General features: G+C 43.0%; 1 protein-coding gene across 1 annotated transcript in view; it reads left to right on the forward strand.

Annotated features, from left to right (window-relative positions):
• The window catches only part of hmgcll1 (3-hydroxymethyl-3-methylglutaryl-CoA lyase like 1), a 260,435-nt gene that overhangs the window by 114,596 nt on the left and 125,010 nt on the right, over positions 1-20,829 (forward strand). The window contains exon 6 of the mRNA XM_068017323.1: positions 11,388-11,451. Coding sequence (XP_067873424.1) covers positions 11,388-11,451 — 64 coding nt within the window. The remainder of the gene's footprint in view (positions 1-11,387; positions 11,452-20,829) is intronic.

The following is a 20,829-nucleotide window of genomic DNA, read 5'->3' on the forward strand; positions in this document are numbered from 1 at the left end:
GTCTGAAAGTTAAAATAACAGGAGTTTATTGTATACGTCTTGCATTTAAGGGTTCCTGTACAATCTTCCACGAGATTCTGTACAGATTACATTGCATCACTTCCTCTGATGATGCCCACAATCTGTTTACATAATCTGCCCAGTAACAACCCAATTACATTATACTATATCTCCTCCCAAGTCTCTGACTTCTCTTTTCAGATTGATAATCACTGTGGCATTTTCACAAGTTTGCCATAATGAGTTCTTCTTTCTTTTGAAGAGGTTTGAGGTTTTGAGTCTTCTAGTTCCTCCTTCTGACTCTGCAGTGTTTGAGTAGAACTATTGGATGACTCAAGTTTTTCATTCTGGTTGTCCTCTGGATTGATGGTTGATTGCAGCATCACTGGTTCATCAAACTTTTGAAATGATTTGTCCTCTTGAATTTGTTGCTTCTTCGTTATCACCACCAATGACCTTCCGTTACTTTTATTTGTTTGTAGGATGTGGACATCAGTGGCTAGGCCAGCATTTATTGCCCATCCCTAATTGCCCTTGAGAAGGTGACAGTGAGCTGCCTTCTTCAACCGCTGCAGTTCATGTGGGGTAGGTACACCCACAGTGCTGTTAGGAAGGGAGTTCCAGGATTTTGACCCAGCGACAGTGAAGGAAAGGCGATATAGTTCCAAGTCAGGATGGTGTGTGGCTTGGAGGGGAACTTGCAAGTGGTGGTGTTCCCATGCATCTTGTGCCTTGTCCTTCGAGGTGGTAGAGGGCGCAGTTTTGGAAGGTGGTGTTGAAGGAGCCTTGGTGAAGTGCTACAGTGCATCTTATAGATGGTACAGACTGCTGCCACTGTGGGTCATAGGTGAAAGGAGTGAATGTTGAAGGTGATGGATGGGATGCCAATCAAGCGGGCTGCTTTGTCCTGGATGGTGTTGCGCTTTTTGGGTGTTGTTGGAGCTGCACCCATCCAGGCAAGTGGAGAGTATTCCATCACACTCCTGATTTGTATTTTATGCATGATGGACAGGCATTGAGTGTCAGGAGGTGAGTTACTCGCTGCAGGATTCCCAGCTTCTGGCCTGCTCTTATTGCCACAGCATTTATGTGACTGCTCCAGTTCAGTTTCTGGTCAATGGTATCTCCCAGGATGTTGATGGTGGGGGATTCAGCGATGGTAATGCCATTGAACATCAAGGGGAGATGGTTAGATTCTCTCTTGCTGGAGATGGTCATTGCCTGGCACTCATGTGGTGCGAATGTTACTTGCCACTTATCAGCCCAAGCCTGGATATTGTCCAGGTCTTGCTGCACCTGGACACAGACTGCTTCAGTATCTGAGGAGTTGCGAATGGTGCGGAACATTGTGCAATCATCAGTGAACATCCCCACTTCTGACCTTTTGATGGAGGGAAGGTAATTGATGAAGCAGCTGAAGATGGTTGGACCTAGGACACTATCTTCTATCATCTCCTCGATTTTATTTTATATACCAGGCCACCATACTGACTGTCATGCCCTGGCTCAACATTTTGTAATACCCAGGTGACCTTGGTGCAATCTCTCCAAGATGTCTAATCTCAAGGTTCTAGGGATAACTAATCTCTCATCATAGATCAGTAAATCATCGACTATACTTAGATGACCCCTCTGTTCATAATACTATCTTAGAACAGGGTTATGTGGCATGTACGCTGGTCATTCATTCAAGCAATATTCCCTGATTTACGCACATATTTCATCTGTTTTCTGCATATTCCTGATCTCACTCGGTTTCTGAACTGTTGCAGGTAGAGTTTTTGTCGTCATCAAAGCAAAAACTTCGACTTCTGGCCCTGCTTTTGAAATACGCGATAAAGCGTCTGCTGCAATCTGCTGTTTACCTGGACATACCCAATCTTCCCATCAAATCTCATCATTCTTAACCTAAACCTCTGTACTCTTGGAGGCAATTTTACAAGCTCCTCTGAGTTTAATAGAGTAACTAATGGTTTATGATCTGTTTCAATTTTGAATTGAAGTCCTAGGATGTAATTTGAAACTTTTTCACATGCCCAAGTTGCTGCTAAAGTTTCCTTTTCCAAGACTGCGTATCTCTGCTCAATTTCTGTTAATGAACGAGAAACAAAATTTGCAGGTCTGCGTCTCTCATCTCTCTACACTTGAAATAAGACTGCTCACAATCATGATGCATCTGCAGCGATGATGGTGAATAGCTCTGGGTTGTTATGAGCTAACACATCCAATGATATTGACATTCCTTTGATTTTCTCGAATGATTCTTGCTGGGCTTCTTTCCCACACCAAACATTGTTGTTTTTCAACAGCTGTTGCAGTGGATCATTGATCATGACTAAATTGGGTCGAAATGTTCCTACTTGATTCACCATTCCCATAAATCTCTGAAGCTCTGTCACATTTGTCGGCTCTGGGAATTCTCATCACTTTTTTCTTTTGTGGATCTGCTCCAATAGTGGACCCATCTATTCTATGTCCAAGAAACTTTACCATTGGCTGTGAAATAACAAAATTTTCATTCATTGTGAGACCTGCTTTTTCCAATCTTCATCGTACTGCTCTCACTCTAGCATTGTCTTCTTTTTGATTGGCTCCAATCATCCATATAGCAAATAATTCTGTCCAATCCTTCCAGAATCCTCAACATTGTCCTTTGAAAGATCTCAGGCACTGATCTTGTTCCAAATGGTAATTTGTTAAAACAGAATTTTCCAAATGCTGTTTAAATGTTGGTAGATGCTTCGATTCCTCATCTAAGGGTAATTGCCAAAACCCGCTATTTGCATCCAGTTTGGTAAAGATTGAGCTCCTCACTGGTTTTGCCAAACTCTCATCTACTGATGATATTTGATCTTTTTCTCTTTGCACTGCTTTATTCAGTTGTGTGAGGTCAACACAAATTTTAATTGAACCGTTGGGTTTCTTCACTGGAACCATACCTGAGCACCATCCTGTAGGTTTTGTTACAGGTGAGATGACTCCTTGTTTTGTCATTAACTCAATTTCCTTTTTTACTTTTTCTGGAAGTGGATGTGGAACCTTCCTCGGTATATACAAACATCTGCTTCCTTCCTTAGAGTAATATCGTATGCTGTTTTTAACTTCCCCAATCCTCTAAATAATTTGGCAAATTTGGCTCTAAAATTTCTGGGCTTGTCTTCCTTACACTCAAGCTCTTCCACTCTATATATGAGTTATAAGTCTATGCAGGCCTTCCTACCTAGGAGGGAACAACTTTGAATTTTAATTACGTATAAGGTCTCAGAAATTTCCTTTCCCCGGTAACTCGATGTTGTCTTTAACTCTCCCATTACCTTCAATTCAATGCTTCCAGGCCCATATAATTTTTTTACCTGTTGGTTTGACAGTTTTCTTTTACAGCCACGATTCTGTCTCTGATAGTACAGAAACTGCTGCTCCTCTGTCCAGTTTAAAATTAGTTTTGTTTCCTTCCACAAGAATTTCTTCCATCCAACAACTTTCAGTTGTTTCCTGGAATTCTCCTAAAAACGGTATTTTCCACAATTTGGATATCATGTACTTCATTAATTTTTTTGTTCTCTCGGGATTTTATTTTAATTGTATACAGCGCTGTTTTTTTTACTGCGACATGCTGACTGAAAGTGTCTCCTCTTTCTGCCTGATAAACATTCAGCTTCTCTGATGGGGCAGTTTTCCCTTTTATGCCTCTCTCAGCCACACCTACTGCAATTGGTTGCTGCTACCTCTAGGTGCTCTTCCTGCCTTTCTTGTCTTCTACCGCTATTTTTCCATTTCATTTTCTTAACAAATTCAATAGAGTCTGCTACGCTTGAGATTGGACTCACCCTGTTCCCTCGAACAACGGATCAGTTAAACCTTCTAACCTCTGCTTGTCTGTTCAATTGAATCACTTTTGTTAACATGAGATCACCCCTGAACTGTAGTTCTGAAAGGGTGTCATCTAATACCTGGACCACAATCCTATCTCTAATCAGCTCTTCCCATAAGCTGCCATATTCACAATCCTCCACGAGTTTGTACAAATCATTGATAAATGAATCAATGCTCTCCCCTTTCTGCTGGGTATGCTTATTAAATTTGGCGCACTCCACAATTACATTTTGTCTTACATTAAAGTAAGTCTCGAGTACCTTAATAACTTCTTCATATGTAGCCTTCTCTTCACCTATGCCTTGAGGATTGAGAATGTCATCTGCACACTCCCCCGTTGCACACAACAGCGTACTGGCCTGCTCCTTGTCTTGCTGCTGCACGAGACCTAATGCAGTACGATACCTTGCAAACCTCCGGACCCATTTCGGCCACACCTCGGCTTGGTTCAGTCAGTGACATTTTTGAAGTTCTCCAGCAAAGATAAAGATTTCTCCATCTTCTTTTTAGTTTACCGCTGCCACCATATAATATTTTGATAACTATTAAGGCTTAGGACAAAGCTTAGTATAGGAGTCTGACAGTTAAAATAATAGGAGTTTATTGAATATGTCTTGCACCTAAGGTTTCCTTTGCAACTCTCTACGAGGTTCTGTACAGATTACATTATATCACTTCCTGTGATGATGCGCATGGTCTATTTACATAATCTGCCCAGTAACAACCCAATGTCTACTCTATCACATTATACTACACCAACCATCTTCAGCTGCTTCATCAATGACCTTCCCTCCATCATAAGGTCAGAAGTCAGGATGTTTGCTGACGATTGTACAATGTTCAGTACCATTTGCAACTTCTCAGATACTGAAAATGTCCATGTCCACATGCAGCAAAACCTGTACAACATTTAGGCTTGAGCTGATAAGTGGCAATTAACATTCGTGCCACACAAGTGCCAGGCAATAACCATCTCCAAGAAGAGACTCTAATCATCTCCCCTTGACATTCAATTGCATTATCATTGCTGAATCCCCAACTATTAGCACCCTCAGGATTACCATTGACCAGAAACTGAACTGGAGCAGCTACATAAATACCGTGGCTACAAAATCAGGTTAGCAGCTGGGAATTCTGTGGCGAGTAACTCACCTCCTGACTCCCAAACCCTGTCCACCATCCACAAGGCACAAGTCAGGGGTGCGATGGAATACTCTCCACTTGCCTAGATGAGTGCAGCTCCAACAATAGGAGGTTCCACACCATCCAAGACAAAGCAGCCTGCTTGATCAGCACCCCATGCACCACCAACGCACAGTCTGAGCAGTGTGTACCATATACAAGATGTACTGCAGCAACTCATCATGCCTCCTTCAACAGCTTCTTCCTATCTCGTGACCTGTTCCATCCAGAAGGACAAGGGCAGCAGATGCGTGGGATCACCACCATCTGCAAATTCCCCTCCAGGCCACATACCTTCCTGACTTGGAACTATATCACCGTCCTTTCGCTAAGACTGGACCAAAATCCTGGAACTTTCTCCCTAACAGCACTGTGGGTGTATCTGCACCAGTTGGACTGCAGCAGTTCAAGAAGTCAGCTCACCACCATCTGCTCAAGGGCAATTAGGGATAGGCAACAAATGCTGGCCTTACCAGCGATGCCCACATCTCATGAAACGAATTTTTAAAAAACCCTCTCTGGTACAATCACATCCTTCCTGTAATGTAGTGACCAGAATTGTGCTTGCTGTAGTCTAACTACTGTTTTATACAGATCTACCATAACCTCTCTGCTCTTATATTCTATGACATGGCTAATAAAGGAAAGAATCCCTAATGCCCTCTTAACCACCTTATCTACATGTCCTGCTACCTTCAGGGATCTGTGAACATGCATTCCAAGGTCCATGTTGTCCTCTACACCACTCAGTATCCTACCATTTACTGTGTGTTCCCATGTCTTGTTTCCTCCACCCCTACCCCCCTACAAATGCATTACGTCACACTTCTCCAGATTCAATTCCATTTGCCACTTTTCTGCTTACCTGACCAGTCCATTGATATTGTTAGGATCCCTAGGAACTGTTAACTTTCAAAAAGAGAACATCAAATTCCCAGTTACTACTGAAAGAATAACACCACAAGATTTCACATTTTAAACAAAGCTTTACTGTACAAGAGTTAAACAAAGCAAAACACTACTAACTTAACACTGCAACTTGAGACATTTATATTTTAAAGTTACAATCATGTAGAGCACTTCCGTTTTGACTTTTACTTCCACCCCCCAGAATTCCCCCTGTATGTTACAGGATCTTGGTGATTTTTCCCTTCTCCTGGGACCAATATAAAATGTACCATAGCTCTTAGGAATTCATTTTGATTTCCTTAATTTCTGAGCTGTCTTCTGAGGTATGAGATCACCTCCCGAATCTGAACTTCCCAGCTTGAACACGGGCCTGCCTCAAAACAGAAACACCCCTGGTTCTCAATGACCTCTTTGCTTCTGAGTTCAACTGACTTCTAAAAGCTAACAGCTTCCCAAAAGCCAACTTTCTTTCCAAAAGCCAACTGCTTGTCTAAAAGGCAACTGACTGACTGTGTCAATAAGCACACGGATCAAAAAACCAACAGGGACTCCCTGCATCATCTATCTCCAAAGCAATGTGGTGCACTTAGGATGTCCCAGATAGCAATTTAAGCTAATTACCTCCAACTCCAAATCTTCTCTTTGTTCTGGGAAATCATATGAATAATTTAAATCTCTGCAGACATACCATCTCCATCAAGAAGTTAAGAAGGGTTCCCATTGTTTAGGGTCTTTACACTGCCCAATAACACCTTACTAATAAACATGGATCGCTCTTTGATTTTCTAACCACCCGAGGCTTGTTTACCAGCTTCTCAAAGCAGGTATGTTCATTTGTCTTGTATTGAGAAAAAATCAATTTCCAAATTAAAAGTTACTTCTAGAAAATTAATACAAACCATGAACCAGGTGATCATAACAATATCTTCCTGTAGTCTATAGCTTTCTTCCTCACTATCAACAACATAGACAACATTTGTATTATATGTTTTCGACATTTAAGTCTAAATCATTGATATATTACCATGAAAAATAAGGTATCTGGTGCTGAACTCTGCCGAACCCCACTAGAAACAGTCGCAAAAACACTTGTCGACCAGTACTGTTTACTTTCTGCTACTGAGTCAATTTTGGATCCAACTTGCCATTTTTCTTTGGATGCCATGAGCTTTTCATTTACTGATCAGTCTGCCATTTGGGACTTTGTCAAATCCTTTCTATAATCCGTGTAGCCTACAGCAAATATGTTACCCTCATTGACCCACCTTGTTACCTCCTCAAAAAAAATCAAGTTAATCAGACATGACCTTCCCTTAACAAATTTATGCTGACTGCTATCCTTGATTAATCTATGCCTTTTAATGTGAAGATTTAGATTGTCGCTCAGAATTTTTTCAAATAATTTGCCCACCACAAGGTTAGGCTGACTGGACTGTCTACCCTTTCTCCTTGTTTAAATAACACTACAACATTAGTAGTCCTCCAGTCCTCCAGCACAACTGCTGTAACCAGAGAGGATTGGAAAATGATGGTCAGATCTTCCATTATATCCTCCTTTAGTTTAGTTATACAGCACTGAAACAGGCCCTTCGGCCCACCAAGTCTGTGCCATATTAGGGGCAATTGCTAATGGCCAATTTACCTATCAACCTGCAAGTCTTTTGGCATGTGGGAGGAAACCGGAGTACCCGGAGGAAACCCATGCAGACACAGGGAGAACTTGCAAACTCCACACAGGCAGTACCCAGATTGCTGGAGCTGTGAGGCTGCAGTGCTAACCACTGCGCCACTGTGCCGCTGTTCCTCTTAGCAGCCTGGAATTCATTTCATCTAGGCCTGGCGATTTATCTACTTTCAAAGATGCTAAACTCCTTAATATTTCTTCTCTCTATTGGCTAGAGTTTTTTTTATATAAAAGTTAGAGGTGTAAACATATATGCTATATATTAATTAACATATATCACATTACCTCAAATAAATATTTACGATATAATGTTGACAAATCTAGTTCTATACACAGAACCGTTACAATTTCCAAGCCTTGGGCGCCCCAGATAATTAGTATTACAGAATAAATTAAATAATTACATTTTGTAAGAATGATGAGAAAGTAGAAAGAAACATTTTATAAAGTCAATTTTCAGAAATGGTTATTGCAACAGCAGCAGGCAAATGATCAGTACCAGTGTGTATCTCACGCACTGACAGCTGGAAGAGGATATTGCTTGATGTGTGTATTAGGTCCTGTTAAGCAATGCATTTAGGTTTCTTTAGGCACGGTTAGGATTTCCAGTATTAGGCTTGAGATTATTTTCGAAAGAGATAGGCTGGAGGTCAAAAATTAAATTGTTAATTTGAGGTGTCTTTGGTAAGGAGTCCACATTGGTAAACATTTCTCTGCTTGGAAGTTTTTATTTCTTCTGATCGTCATTGATCAAAAAATCGAATTGAACAGTGGACAGTACCAATAATTTAAAGTGCTCCCAAAGGCAACAGTTTGGGCATAATATGAATAGTTTGCAGCCTGTATTCTTGATTGTTTTGATATAAAATTGATAAGCTCGTGCAGGTGAATTCTGCCACCATGAAATACCTTCAAATACCTTGGGTACCTTGTTAACCTTTAGGAGTGTAATCCTGAAAATAGTAACAATCTCCTGATTTGTTTAGCAACGATACAGTTTTGCTCTGCAAGTAGCCAGGTTAATTTGTTGCCTGTCAAGGTGTGCCAAAAGAGCCATTCATTTGTCTAACAGATAAAATAATTTTTTATATTTATTTCCACAACTTCCTTTAATGTAATGTGACAAACATAAGCTAAGAATGGCACGCATGTAATTATTTGCAATGATCAATCAGAAAAGTAGGAAGGTTTTTACATTATTGTTACAAGATAAATAGTTTTTTTTAATTCATTCATGGGATGTGGGTGTTGCTGGCAAGGCCAACATTTGTTGCCCAGCCCTACTTGCCCTTGAGAAGGTAGTGGTGAGCTGCCTTCTTGCACTGTTGCATCTATGTGGTATAGGTACACTCACAATACTGTTAGGGAATGAGTTCCAGGATTTTGACCCAGCGACAGTGAAGGAACGGCGATATATTTCCAAGTCAGGATGGTGTGTAACTTGGAGGGGAACTTGTAGCTGGTGGCGTTCCCATGCATCTGCTGCCCTTGTCCTTCTAGGTGGTAGAGTTTGCAGGTTTGGAAGGTGCTGTTGAAGGATCCTTGGTGAATTGCTGCAGTACATCTTGTAGACGGGTACACACTGGTGCCACTGTACGTCGGTGGTGGAGGGAGTGAATGTTTGTGAAAGGGATGCCAGTCAAGCCGGCTGCTTTGTCCTGAATGGTGTCAAGCTTCCTGAATGTTGTTGGACAAAGAACAAAGAACAGTACAGCACAGGAACAGGCCATTCGGCCCTCCAAGCCTGCGCCGATCTTGATGTCTGCCTAAACTAAAACCTTCTGCACTTCCGGGGACCGTATCCCTCTATTCCCATCCTATTCATGTATTTGTCAAGATGCCTCTTAAACGTCATTATCGTACCTGCTTCCACCATCTCCCCCGGCAGCAAGTTCCAGGCACTCACCACCCTCTGTGTATAGAACTTGCCTCGCACATCCCCTCTAAATTTTGCCCCTCTCACATTAAACCTATGTCCCCTAGTAACTGACTCTTCCACTCTGGGAAAAAGCTTCTGACTATCCACTCTGTCCATGCCGCTCATAACTTTGTAAACCTCTATCATGTCGCCCCTCCACCTCCGTCGTTCCAGTGAAAACAATCCGAGTTTATCCAACCTCTCCTCATAGCTAATGCCCTCCAGACCAGGCAACATCCTGGTAAACCTCTTCTGTACCCTCTCCAAAGCCTCCACGTCCTTCTGGTAGTGTGGCGACCAGAATTGCACGCAATATTCTAAGTATGGCCCAACTAAAGTTCTGTACAGCTGCAGCATGACTTGCCAATTTTTATACTCTATGCCCCGACCGATGAAGGCAAGCATGCCGTATGCCTTCTTGACTACTTTATCCACCTGCGTTGCCACTTTCAGTGACCTGTGGACCTGTACGCCCAGATCTCTCTGCCTGTCAATAGTCCTAAGGGTTCTGCCATTTACTGTATACTTCCCACCTGCATTAGATCTTCCAAAATGCATTACCTCACATTTGTCCGGATTAAACTCTATCTGCCATTTCTCCGCCCAAGTCTCCAACCGTTCTATATCCTGCTGTATCCTCTGACATTCCTCATCACTATCCGCAACTCCACCAACCTTTGTGTCGTCCGCAAACTTACTAATCAGACAAGCTACATTTTCCTCCAAATCATTTATATATACTGCAAAGAGCAAAGGTCCCAGTACTGATCCCTGCGGAACACCACTAGTCACATACTTCCATGGAGCTGTACCCATCCAGGCAAGTAAAGAGTATTCCATCACACTCCTGATTTGTGCCTTGTAGATAGTGGACAGGCTTTGGGGAGTCAGGAGGTGAGTTACTTGCTGTAGAATTCTCAGCCTCTGACCTGCTCTTGTAGCCATGGTAGTTATATGGCTGGTTCAGTTAAGTTTCTGGTCAATGGTAACCCCCCCAAGATGTTGATGGTGGGGGATTCAGCGATGGAAATGCCATTGAATGTCAAAGGTAGATGGTTAGATTCTCTTTTGTTGGAGATGGCCAGACACATGTGTGGTACGAATTTTACTTGCCACTTATCAACCTAAGCCTGAAATCCCCACAGAGGTTGATATTAAAGATGGTCAGTTCTAAACAGGCCATTTCTTATGGTTTGTGTCCTGGCCGCACCTAGAATCAGATTACTTGCAGTTATGGTCTCAACAGCATCTATCTATATGACAATTCATAGTGATTGAAGTTGCATGCTAAAAAGAAAATATGATTAAAAATCTACATCTAATTTTAAAGTTAGTGAAATAAATGAGAGGGAGATCTATTGCCCCTCAAAATGTAATTTCAGAGATCTTTTCACAGTCTTACATACGATTAATTGCACAGCATACATGGAGACAGTTTGATTAAACCCTGGAAGATTACACAGACATTTTTCTTTGGTAAAATTTACTTTTGAAGGACAATTCCAAAAGTGATTGTGCAGCTTTAAATTACAATTATCAAAATTAGGTATTTCATTTTGAATGATAACCTGACACGAAACAAAACAAAAACCCTTCCCGGCAACCTGAAATAATACAGTGCATTATGATCAGAGTTCATAAGTTCCAGCAAAGAAACTTAATATGTTTGTGAAGTATGTCAAATAATTATTAATCCCACATATCTAAACTACATGAATTTCTGCTTTGATTTTTACAGTGAATCATTTTTTCAGTGGCAATTCATAAGGTCGTAACAATAAAAGAAGCAAAAAATATATATTTTTATTGTTTGAACAACAGGTATGTCTCCTGTGCAATAGGATGCCCTTACGAAGGAAGCATTGCACCAGCTAAGGTTGCAGAGGTAAGCTATACTGCTAGTATTGTATTAATTATAGTGTTTATGGGAACTTGTCACATAAACAATTATATTTGAGATGTAAATGATTTGGAAAGAAGCTTGTCAGAATACACCTCACTGTTGTAAGGATTTTTATAGCTTGCTGTCAGGAAAACCCTATATGCCAAATGGGAAATATTAATTTCGGCAGTTGGAAATTTACATTAGACATTTAATGGCAAAAAATCCCTCCAGTAACATTTAAAAAGACTAGCAGCCAAGATGGTCACTGCCATTTACATCTGAAATACCAGGAGATTGAACTGGAGACAAAAAGTCTAACAAGAAGCCCAATCAGAACAATGCTTTGGCTAACTGAGTAGATTAGCCAGATCACCCTCATTAGCGGGACATTCAAAACCATCGTGAGGCAATCATAAATGGAGATGTCCCTCGAGGGGTAAACACTGCCAACCCCACCTGAGAGAAGTTTTGGTTTTAGATTTGGACCTCATTAAAAACAAAGGGGAGTGAGAGTACCATGTGACCGTCTGTTCATCTCTGAAGAAACTGGAACTTTTGTGATACAGACAAGCAGTAACTGAGTCTACAGCAGCACAGAAAGCTGCTGCTCCCCTGTCTCCCTCTCTCTCTCTCACCAGAAAACATCAAGTGAAAACCGTTTGCGACTGGGGGACCCTCCAACCCTACAGACTGCTACAGCCAGTAACTGGGGGAAGAGAGCCAACTACAGATTCTGCCTTCAGGAAAATTCTGAGCAAAGCAAACCAGCCAAAATACACTTTGACGAAGCAAGCAGTCCAAGAATACAGCTTCAGCCAAGGACTACTGGATCATCCACTTTACAGACTGTATTTAAATTCCATTTATTCTGGACTTTAATCCAACCACCAAATCTATTTTCCCTCCTATAATCTATTTGTGTGTGTGTGTGTGTGTGAGATTCTCGTGTGAATGTGTGCATGAATGTATAACGTATTTTTAGTATTTTTAAATCGGGTTAGAGTGTTAAGTATAATAAACGTACCTCTTTTTTGTTTAAATTCAAGAAAACCTGGTCCGATTGGTTCTTTCGCAATCACAGTAAAGGAAAAAGGTAAAATACACTCAGAGGTGGTAAGCACAACCACTGTTTAAGAGGAATAAACCTTGTTGCGGTCAAATAAGAGGAAAGGGCAAGAGGGGAGCCTGAGACTCTTCCTCACCTGGCTGTAACACTTGCCCATCACTCTCCAATCTCAACAATAGAAATGTAAGAGAGATTTAAAATATTTTGTTTACAATAATTGTAGTAAGGCATCATCTTCAGAATTTCCATTAAATTTGTTCAAATACACCGCTCAAAGTGTTCGTGATTTACTGCTATTCTGTTTCAATCTCAAATCTTACAACTTCAGAGGCTTTGATCTTCTCCTTTCAGTTGCCTCCTTTTACTTTAAGTCCTAAAGCATTTACTTTTACTCACCCGTTCCTCTTATAGCCTTTATTTATCTTATCAGTGTCTTATAATCAGGATGTAAGCTATTTCCACATCTGTAGAGATTATGGGCGTTAAATTGGGCCACATAGCACTCGTTCTTCAGGCATTTCATGGCCTTCTAAGACACAAACATGGTGAACAGCATGTATGTGCACACTTACAGCAGGAAATGTGCCACCCATCATGTTGGATAAGGACAAACAAGTGATGTCCTTTACCCATGCCTGAAGCATGCTTTCGGTTATTTGCATAATAAAAACAAAATACTGTGGATGCTGGAGATCTGAAATAAAAACCGAAAGTGCTGGAAATACTCAGCAGGTCTGGCAGCATCTGTGGAGACAGAAACAGAGTTAACGTTTCAGGTCTGTGGCCTTTCATCAGCACTGGCAAAGCTTAGAGATGTAATAGGTTTTGAGCAAGGGAAAGGGAGAGAGGGGGAAGAAGAACAAAAGGGAAGGTGTGTGATAGGGTGGAGAGCAGGAGAGATTAAATGACAGAGATGTCACAGAATAAAAGGCAAAGCGAGTGCTAATAGTTGTTGTAGAAGACAAAGCACGAGTCCAGAGAGAGTGTTAATGGCTTTTACTGCAAATATTAGTACTCCCTTTGCCATTTGTTCTGTGACATCTCTGTCATTTAATCTCTCCTGCCCTCTACCCTATCACACACCTTGCCTTTTGTTCTTCTTCCCCCTCTCTCCCTTTCACTTGCTTAGAACCTATTACATCTCTAACCTTTGCCAGTTCTGATGAAAAGTCACAGACCTGAAGCATTAGCTCTGTTTCTGTCTCCACAGAGGCTGCCAGACTTGCTGAGTATTTCCAGCACTTTCTGTTTTTATATCAGGTCATTTTCATATGTGAATAAAGGGACCTGCTTCAGGTCCCTAATGCAACTTTGGTTTGCCCAAGGCTGCCTGCCCCAGGGAAAACCAGCTTTAAGCATCCACTAAATGAAAAAAGGTGGGTAGTTATCATTGCCATCCTGATCATAGAACATAGAACATTACAGCGCAGTACAGGCCCTTCAGCCCTCGATGTTGCGCCGACCTGTGAAACCATCTGACCTACACTATTCCATTTTCATCCATATGTCTATCCAATGACCACTTAAATGCCCTTAAAGTTGGCGAGTCTACTACTGTTGCAGGCAGGGCGTTCCACGCCCCTACTACTCTCTGTGTAAAGAAACTACCTCTGACATCTGTCCTATATCTATCACCCCTCAACTTAAAGCTATGTCCCCTCGTGTTTGCCATCACCATCCGAGGAAAAAGGCTCTCACTATCCACCCTGTCCAGCCCTCTGATTATCTTATATGTCTCTATTAAGTCACCTCTTCTCCTCCTTCTCTCTAACGAAAACAACCTGAAGTCCCTCAGCCTTTCCTCGTAAGACCTTCCCTCCATACCAGGCAACATCCTAGTAAATCTCCTCTGCACCTTTTCCAAAGCTTCCACATCCTTCCTATAATGCGGTGACCAGAACTGCACGCAATACTCCAGGTGCGGCCGCACCAGAGTTCTGTACAGCTGCAGCATGACCTCGTGGCTCCTAAACTCGATCCCCCTACTAATAAAAGCTAACACACCATATGCCTTCTTAACAGCTCTATTAACCTGGGTGGCAACTTTCAGGGATTTATGTACCTGGACACCAAGATCTCTCTGCTCATCTACACTACCAAGAATCTTCCCATTAGCCCAGTATTCTGCAATCCTGTTACTCCTTCCGAAGTGAATTACCTCACACTTTTCCGCATTAAACTCCATTTGCCATCTCTCAGCCCAGCTCTGCAGCCTATCTATGTCCCTCTGTAACCTACAACATTCTTCGGCACTATCCACAACTCCACCGACCTTCGTGTCATCCGCAAATTTACTAACCCACCCTTCTACACCCTCATCCAGGTCATTTATAAAAATGACAAACAGCAGTGGCCCCAAAACAGATCCTTGCGGTACACCACTAGAAACTATACTCCAGGATGAACATTTACCATCAACCACCACCCTCTGTCTTCTTTCAGCTAGCCAATTTCTGATCCAAAACACTAATTCACCTTCAATCCCATACTTCTGTATTTTCTGCAATAGCCTACCGTGGGGAACTTTATCACCTCCACTACTGGTTCCAAGATCCAGGCCATAAAACTTACGCTCCTACTTCCAACACTCTGACTCCATTTTCTGATTGCTCTTCTGAGGCCCTGACTACATATCCCAATCCCAAACCCTCTTCAGAATGCCCTGCCTCCAACTCTCGGCCCTCAATTCCACTTCCAAGGCCCTGCCTTCATCTCTCAACTCCCGATCCATGTCTGAGGCCCCACTTCCATCTCCCGATTCTGATACCTCTTCCGTGGTCTTGCCTCCATTTCCCAATCTCCAATCCTTCGCCGAGGCCCCGACTCCATCTTCCAACTCCTGATCATTGTGCGAGGCCTTGACTCGGAAGTATAATAATTAACTAGCTGCCCAATATCCTGGCTTCATGGACCTCACAATCTGTGCATGTGATTTAACAAGGAAAAGTGTGCTCTGAGCTTATCCACCTATAACTTAGGGTTATATTTTCTGAACCGAATCCCACTAACATAGGAATGTAGCAGGGTAGCCAGGATGGAAAACGTAGGTTGCACAGTGTAGCAAGGGAAAACATTTTAGCAACCTATATTTTAACAGTTGCACATATACACTACAAATACAAAATAAATGTGCATATAATTACTGCGGATGTGACATCACATGATTGGACTGCAGCGGTTCAAGAAGCTCACCACCACCTTTTCAAGGGCAGTTAGGGATGGATAATAAATGCTGGCCTAGCCAGCAACACTCTCATCCCATGAATGAATGGAAAAAAAAATTCAGACAGCATTTATAAATAACACAATAACACTGTTCAGGAAGGTCAGTTTTTTGTACCCACTGTCTATACAGCCTAGTCTGTGTTAGCTCAACATTGCAAAAAAATCTGTAATAGAAATTCAGCTAACAAGTCTGTAAGAGCAGTGTTCTGTTTAGTGGTACCTTCGTGTTCTTTTATAGATGTCCTGTCTTCACTCAAAATGGAAATTCTTGAATGACAGATTGAACATAATACAGATGTTTCTTTGCTAGTTGGTCGTAAATATGGAAACTCCTTTTGAAGCTGGTTGTTTAAGTAACAATTCTGCTTTTTTGACAATGCCATTTTCACTTTGCATCCAACTTCAATCTTGTGTGTTTTCTATGTCATATGCCATTCATTCAGCGCCGTAGCTATGGTAACTGTAATAGTGCTAAACAGTCTATGTTGTAGCTGATAATAATAAGTCAAACCAATCAGGATATTTCTCTCTAATGTATTTATTATCATTTAGACATTTAGTAGGCATCTTTATACAATGTGACTTACAATACAGACTCTGTGCTCTATCTCACTTATGCATGAGACATATTCCAGCAGGAGAAATTAAAAGTTAGGATATTCGGGGATGAATTTCGTGAACCGGGGACTTTTCCAGGAACATTGTTTGCTGGAGGACACATTACCTCATCGGAGGACTGTCCCCAGAAAACGGGGACATGCAGTCACCCTAATATGATTAAATTCTGTTCTTTTTGTTTGTTTGGTGCAGTTCTTGTTTTCCATATGTGTCCTCCATCATTTTGAGATTGGATTCCATTGTCAGATATTCATGATATGATGTTTGCAGTCAGACAGCGCCAAGAGAAATGTCAAGAACAGAACATTAACCTCTGCACCAAGTTTGTTGACCTGACCAAGGCCTTCGACACAGTCATTTGTGAGGGCCTTTGGAAGGTAATGGAGCAATTCATCACAACGGTTCGACAGTTCCATCACGCCGTGCTCCCATGTGTCCTGGATGATGGTGAGTCTTCTGACCCATTCCCAGGCACTAATGGAGTTAAGCAGGGCTATGTGCCAGCACCAACCCTCTTCAGCATGTTTTTCTTTGACACGTGCTCTGATCTTTTCCATGATGGTGATCCTAGCATCAAAATCAGAAACCGCATGGATGGAAAGCTGCTCAATCCGAAATGACTCCAGGCAAAATCCAAGGTCTCCAAGGACATATTTTGCAATTTCCTGTTTGACGATGACTGTGCACCAGTTGCCGGTTCAGAGCTAGACATGCAATGCAGCAAGGACTCGTTCTCCGATGCATGTGACAACTTCAGCCTTACGATCAGCACAAAGAAAACTAAAGTTATGTACCAGCCTACTCCAGGAAAACCCCATCTCGAGCCCAAGGTTTCAGTCCATGACCAGAACATGTCAGCAGCAGATAAGTTCACCTAACTTAGCAGCACACTCTCTCGAGCTGTTTATATCGATGACAAGACACATGCAAGAATTGCCAAAGCAAGTGTAGCCTTCGACAGACTTCAAACATCAGTCTAGGAAAGAAGAGGAGTAAGTCTGCCTACCAAACTGGAAGTCTATATAGCAATAGTCCTGCCCACTCTGCTCTACGCATGCGAGACGTGGGCTGTGTACGAGCATCACGCCAAGAAGCTCAACCACTTTCACTCGAGCTGCCTTCCGTACCTTCTGAAGATTCGATAGCAGGACAAAATACCAGACACTGAGGTGCTCACCCGAGCTGGCACGCCAAGCCACATTGAGACAGTCACAACTGAGTTGGGCTGGTCAGGTAGCCAGAATGCCTGACACTCACTTAGCAAAGCAAATATTCTACAGAGAGCTTGAGTCTGGGGTGCACTCTCATGGCGGTCAAAGGAAGCACCATAAAGACACTCTGAAGACTTTGCTTAGGAGTTTTGATATCAGCCTCGAGTCCTGGGAGAAGCTAGCCCAGGATTGCTGCACCTGGCACAACCAAATAAAAAAGGGTGCGACCTCCTTCAAAAGCAAGCGCATATCAGAGGCAGAGAGAAAATGCAAGGAAAGGAAATCCTGAGCCAGCAGCTCATTCAAAACTCAATGGTCTGCGGTATCCTGCCCTATTAGCAGCAGAACCTTCCGGGCTCAGATCAGCCTTAGCAATTACGTACGTATTCTGCTGCACTGCCACCCACCCCCTACCCCCCCCCCCCCCCCCCACCCCAGGCCTGGAACCTTACCAAACACCCCAAATGATGGACATGATCATCTTTGCCTTGAAGGATGAACAACATTCATACTTGACATAGGTGGGAAATTGTGAACTCACAGGATCTGATTTAGAATCTGTTAATGTAAATGAATGGAAAATGAGGCAATGTAGGCCTGCAAGTTCCTAGCTTATGCTCCTTGCAAGTGTTGTTCCACAATGGGGGATCTCAGTTGTGAAATGGGCCCTTTAAAATGTAAGGGCTGAAAAATTCGATTGCCAAGCATCCAAATTTTTGGTGCTACGGGTGCCTTTTCCAGCCTAAAATAGTGTCTGAGCCCTGCATGCACACTTCTGGTGCTGGCTGCGCCAGTGCCATTTTGGGCATATTGTAAGCATGGGCACTAGGAGCATGTGCCGGAAGTAGGCAGCTTGTAATGCCAGCCAGCAGGGAATGCTGATTTGATTCTAGCGGTGCCATTTTCAACCCAGTGCTCCACTTGACACCCTCTCTTAATCTTGCACAGCTAAACATGCATTCAGCAGCAGGAAGGACATCCCCACCACAGTGCTATTTAATGGGATGATCAAACACTTCCAGCTTAGTTGCTGATTGATTTCCACTGATTGTTGCTGAATTACTAGAGTGTTTGGTGGCTTGTTCTGCTTCTTAAAGTTGGTGAAATCCACAGCAAGTGGTGTGGCATGTTCTCACGTCAAGGGTTCTGATCACATTTGCTCCCATGTGTGCTGTAGTTTCTATTCTCCTTGGCCTGCAGCATGACAGGGAGAAGGAGGAGATGTGACACAGAAAAGGTTGAGCTGCTCAAAGAGGGAGGAGAATGAAGAGGAGAGGGGCCCATAGCATGAGACCATCTCTATCCAGGACATTTCTTCTATCCTTACCTCAGTGAGGAACAGTATGTGCACCATTTCCTTTTTACTAAGGAGGTACAAGCTATTGCAATTATACCTGCAGCCTCAGAGCAGGGCGAGGACAGCATTATCAGTAGCTGTGAAGGTGACCGTGGCTTTCAACTTCTTTGCGCGGGCTCCTTCCAGATTGGAGCAAATTACATCTCCAATAGTTCATAGTTTGGCATCCATTGCTGCTCATTGCTGTATAAGGTAGGTCACTGAAGCTCTTTTTTTTATTACTATTCATTCATGGGATGTGAGCATTGCTGGCTAGGCCAGCATTTATTGCCCATCCCTAATTGCCCTTGAGAAGGTGGTGGTGAGCCATATTCTTGAACCGCTGTAGTCTATGTGGGTTAGCTAAACCCACAGTGCTGCTCGGAAGTGACTTCCAGGATTTTGACCCAGCGATAGTGAAGGAACGGTGATATAATTCCAAGTCAGGATGGTGTTTGGCTTGGAGGGGAACTTGCAGGTGATGGTGTTCCCATTTGCTGCTCTTGTCCTTCTAGTTGGTAGAGGTCACGGGTTTGGAAGGCGCTGTCTAAGGAGCCTTGGTGCGTTGCTGCTGTGCATCTTGTAGATGGTGCAAACTGCTGCCACTGTGTGTCGGTGGTGAAGGGAGTGAATGTTTGTAGATGGGGTGCCAATCAAGCGGGCTGCTTTGCCCTAGATGGTGTCGAGCTTCTTGAGTGTTGTTGGAGCTACACCCGTCCAGCCAAATGGAGAGTATTCCATCACACTCCTGACTTACGCCTTGTAGATGGTGGACAGGCTTTGGGGAGTCAGGAGGTGAGTTACTCACCGCAGGATTCCTAGCCTCTGATCTGCTCTTGTAGCCAGGGTATTTATATGGCTACTCCAGTTCAGTTTATGGTCAATGGTGACCCCCAGGTTGTTGATAGTGGGGGATTCATTGATCGTAATGCCATTGAATGTCAAGGGGAGATGGTTAGATTCTCTCTTGTTGGAGATGGTCATTACCTGTCACTTGTATGACGCAAATGTTACTTGCCACTTATCTGCCCAAGCTGGATATTGTCCAAGTCTTGCTGCATTTATACACGGACTGCTTCACTATCTGAGGAGTCGTGAATGGTGTTGAACATTGTGCAATCATCAGCAAATATCCCCACTTCTGACCTTATGATGAAGCAGCTGAAGATGGTTGGGCCTAGGGCACTACCCTGAGGAACTCCTGCAGTGATATCCTAGAACTGAGATGATTGACCTCCAACAATCACAACCATCTTCCTTTGCGCTAGGTATGACTCCAACCAGCGGAGAGTTTTCCCACTGATTCTCATTGACTCCAGTTTTGCTAGGGCTCCTTGATGCCATACTCGTTCAAATACTGCCTTGATGTCAAGGTCAGACACTCCCACCTCACTTCTTGAGTTCAGCTTTTTTGTCCATGTTTGAACCAAAGCTGTAATGAGGTCAGGAGCTGAGTGGCCCTGACGAAACCCAAACTGAGCATCACTGAGCAGGTTATTGCTGAGCAAGTGCCGCTTGATAGCACTGTTGATGACACCTTCCATCACTTTACTGATAATTGAGAGTCGACTGATGGGGTGGTAACTGACCGGGTTGGACTTGTCACGCTTTTTGTGTACAGTACAAACCTGGGCAATTTTCCATATTGCCGGTTAAATGCCAGTGTTGTAGCTGTACCGGAACAACTTGGCTAGGGGCGTGGCCAGTTCTGGAGCACAGGTCTTCAGTATTGCCGGAATATTGTCAGGGCCCATAGCATAGTACATCAATGTCTGTGCACCCTCAAGGGCAAGTGGAGCTTGGGGGCACCTGGGCCAGAAAGGCAGCTGAGGACAAGTGGCACCCTTGCTATGGGGGGGTGACCATTTCCACTGGGGTGCCCCAAAGCATGCCCACAAAGGAAGGCCCCCACCTCGGAGTTC

Source organism: Heterodontus francisci, chromosome 3 (genome assembly GCF_036365525.1).
Source record: "Heterodontus francisci isolate sHetFra1 chromosome 3, sHetFra1.hap1, whole genome shotgun sequence".
Classification (NCBI taxonomy): Eukaryota; Metazoa; Chordata; class Chondrichthyes; order Heterodontiformes; family Heterodontidae; genus Heterodontus; species Heterodontus francisci.